At 38.5% G+C, this 2,889-nt stretch overlaps 1 protein-coding gene across 1 annotated transcript in view; it reads right to left on the bottom strand.

The window, feature by feature from the left end:
- Positions 1-205: 205 nt before the first annotated feature.
- CHPT1 (choline phosphotransferase 1) overlaps positions 206-2,889 on the bottom strand; it is a 12,471-nt gene continuing 9,787 nt past the window's right edge. The window contains exons 7-8 of the mRNA XM_026863889.1: positions 2,150-2,275; positions 206-1,684 (exon numbers count right to left, since the gene is read on the bottom strand). Of these exons, the coding sequence (XP_026719690.1) occupies positions 1,553-1,684; positions 2,150-2,275 (258 nt within the window). The 3' untranslated portion in view covers positions 206-1,552. The remainder of the gene's footprint in view (positions 1,685-2,149; positions 2,276-2,889) is intronic.

Genomic DNA, 2,889 nt, shown 5'->3' with positions numbered 1-2,889 from the left:
TTGATACTAGTCCCTTACAGTGCTCAGTGCTTTGGCAGTAACTGTTACAGTTATCCCTCAAGCGTATCAGTGTATCCTTAGGCAGGAGTATGGTAGATGGTATTTTATTCCCTCCAAATTTAGCAGACAATACACCACTTTTAAAATTACTTTAACTCAAAAAGAATTAATGAGGTGTTTATGTGCAGCTAGGAAGCTGCAGTAGTTATTTTTAAAACAAACCATAGCATTCTTTATTGTACAGTTCAGGAAGGACTTCATGAACTCACAGCTCAGCTAGATATCAGCATCTGAAAATGGTAACGAACACTTACATTCAACAGCTTTTTACAAAAATCATATTCAAATAGTACCTCTTTAAAGGAGCTTAAGCTTACAGGGTTTGTGTTCAAGTTCTGATTTGCTCATACAGATAATAAGCTACTTTCATTCTGCTTTTCTCTAATGACAGCAACAGCCCGTTAGCCAGGGGGTCGTTCCTTAAAGAGAAAGGCTGATAGTGGGCCCAATTTCCTCTTTTGGAGAGTTTCACTATACGTTAGGTTTTAGTTCTGTGCAGTTTTGTTTGAATAAAGTACAGTGATAGTTACAAGACAAATCAGATAAGGTAGATGAACACAGAGATAGCAAATATACTTCAGAGGGAATTACATATGGGTGGGTTCCATTGTCACAGTCAAACAGTCACAGTCATTTAAGTTTATCGATGAATTTTGTCATTCACTTGTGCAGTTTCACAGATACAAGTTAGGGTAGGTAAAGCTGGTGTCCTCAAAGTACACAACTACCTATAGTGTAGATAATGGAGTACAATGAGGCAAACCTTATTATAACCACTAAACCAGAAACTGTCCTTAAAAGAAAATACAAGCTACAATTGTATGTAGTAACAGTAGGTTATGTACGTAGATACTAGAGAATGCATGAATCCTAAAGGCACTCATAACAGTATTTTGAAATAGAAGAAAATCTTCCTGACCTATACCTCCTTCATCCTACTGATCCAGTAACTTGTTCTTTCGAAACACCATTAATGAGTAGTTTTACCTCATGGATGCCTCATTTTACCAGTCTTAATAATGCAGTGGTGTACTAATCAGTACCTCTGACTACCACTTCATAGCTGTTCCAAGAAGACTTTAGAAGCTAATGTAAAAGATTAGTCACTTAGTCTAGGGAAAAAGTGAAATCCCTCTTCCAGTTCTGGTTGGTAGCACCTTGGTTTGCAGTCTACATTCACCAGACCAGAAGTACAGAGTTAAGGTTACCTAACAGGAAATGGCAAAAGGTTCAGATGGTGTATTCATGGTATGAAATAACAGCTGCAATGTTTAGGACACTGTGGCAAACACATCCTGGTTCAAAAGGGCTGATCACAACAGAAGCTGCAGGACTTTGTATTTAGTAATTCTAACATCTGGTAATCTCTGGGATAGAGGAGTGTTCTCATAAAACTATTTTCTTGAAAAGCTTAATCTGTCTTCCCAAAAAGAGAGGCTGCTTCATTCAACATTCCCCTAACTGCTTCTTCTCTTGTCCTTGACCTATTTAATCAGTCATTATGGTTTTGAACCTGTTCAGGAGCTTGATGAGATGAAATTCTGAAGACATGTATATGAAGATGAGCAGCAATCTGTAGGCATACACCAGTGGCATATCTCAGCATATCAAACAAGGATATGAACTTCAAAAGAACAAAACAGAACAGGTTAAAAAAAATTTGTAAATTGTGCCTACTATAAATTCAGCTATACTTTTAATCACAGTCTATCCAATGACAAGTTTAACAAGCATTTTAAGATATAGAGTGGTCTAGTTCAGAAAAAAACCCCTACCCAAAACCCCAAAAAACAAACAGCACTAAACACTTAAAAACTCTGATAAACAAAGACTGTTAGTCTGCAGTTCACAGAATAACTTTAAACAAAACACCTGGACTAAAGCATAAGCAGAGAGCTCTGTAAATTTACTTTCCAAGGAAAGAAAGTCACCTCCTAGAATATGTGTCTACATGGTACCTGGGCACTCGCTCTGCAGGGACAGCTGAAAACTCAGCAAGTCAGAAATGGCAGAGCAGAATGACAGGGACACGTCTCAATCCATTCCTTTAAGTACGCTCCAAATGAAAAGTATAAAACAAAATGCTTACCAATGCTATCCATAGAACAATATATTCATCAATAAAACTGTTGAAGTACTGGTCCAAAAACAGAAGTCCTGGCCCGATAAATGCAGTGTCCTGAAGACAGATTTCACTTTTTGTCATGTGAGCCACCTATGTTTAAAAAAAAAAAAAAAGAGACACACATGCACCTCTGAAACATCAATGTGACTACCAGAAAACCTGCACCTTTGTTAGGGAAGAGCGTGCCATCCTTACCCAGCAGCAGCCCACTGGCCTGGTTCTTAGGAAGTGATCTGCAGGCAGGCCAAGGGCTTCACAAATGCTTCAGGGCCTGCTGCTCCCTGACAGTTTCTTTCCCAAGGACCAACCTTTTCCAGATTATTCAGTCAGCACACAGCACTAACAGCTATTTTGAATTACCAGTTGGTATTTGTTGACTTTATTATGTGAGAAATATGTACATGTCCTTTGGTGTTCTTCTGTTATGTGTTACATCCACACCAGTGCACTTTAGCTATTTGCATGGGTTCCCCACTCTATGATTTCAGTGCTATATTTGAAGGGAAAGACTATGCAAGTGTATTTCACTTGACATGTTGTTTACCAGTCTAACTTGAAAACGTTGGCTTTACTTAGCCAAAACCTAACTAGAAACTAGGCTTTTGCTTAAGTGACAAGACTTGTTTTCACTGTTTAGTAGAGACAGTGACGTACACACAGACACTTTACAGAATGACCAAGAGAAGAAAGATTACGGGGGGGTG

Source organism: Athene cunicularia (genome assembly GCF_003259725.1).
Source record: "Athene cunicularia isolate RWA chromosome 1 unlocalized genomic scaffold, athCun1 chr1_part2, whole genome shotgun sequence".
Lineage (NCBI taxonomy): Eukaryota > Metazoa > Chordata > Aves > Strigiformes > Strigidae > Athene > Athene cunicularia.
This window is presented reverse-complemented; position numbering and strand designations above follow the sequence as displayed.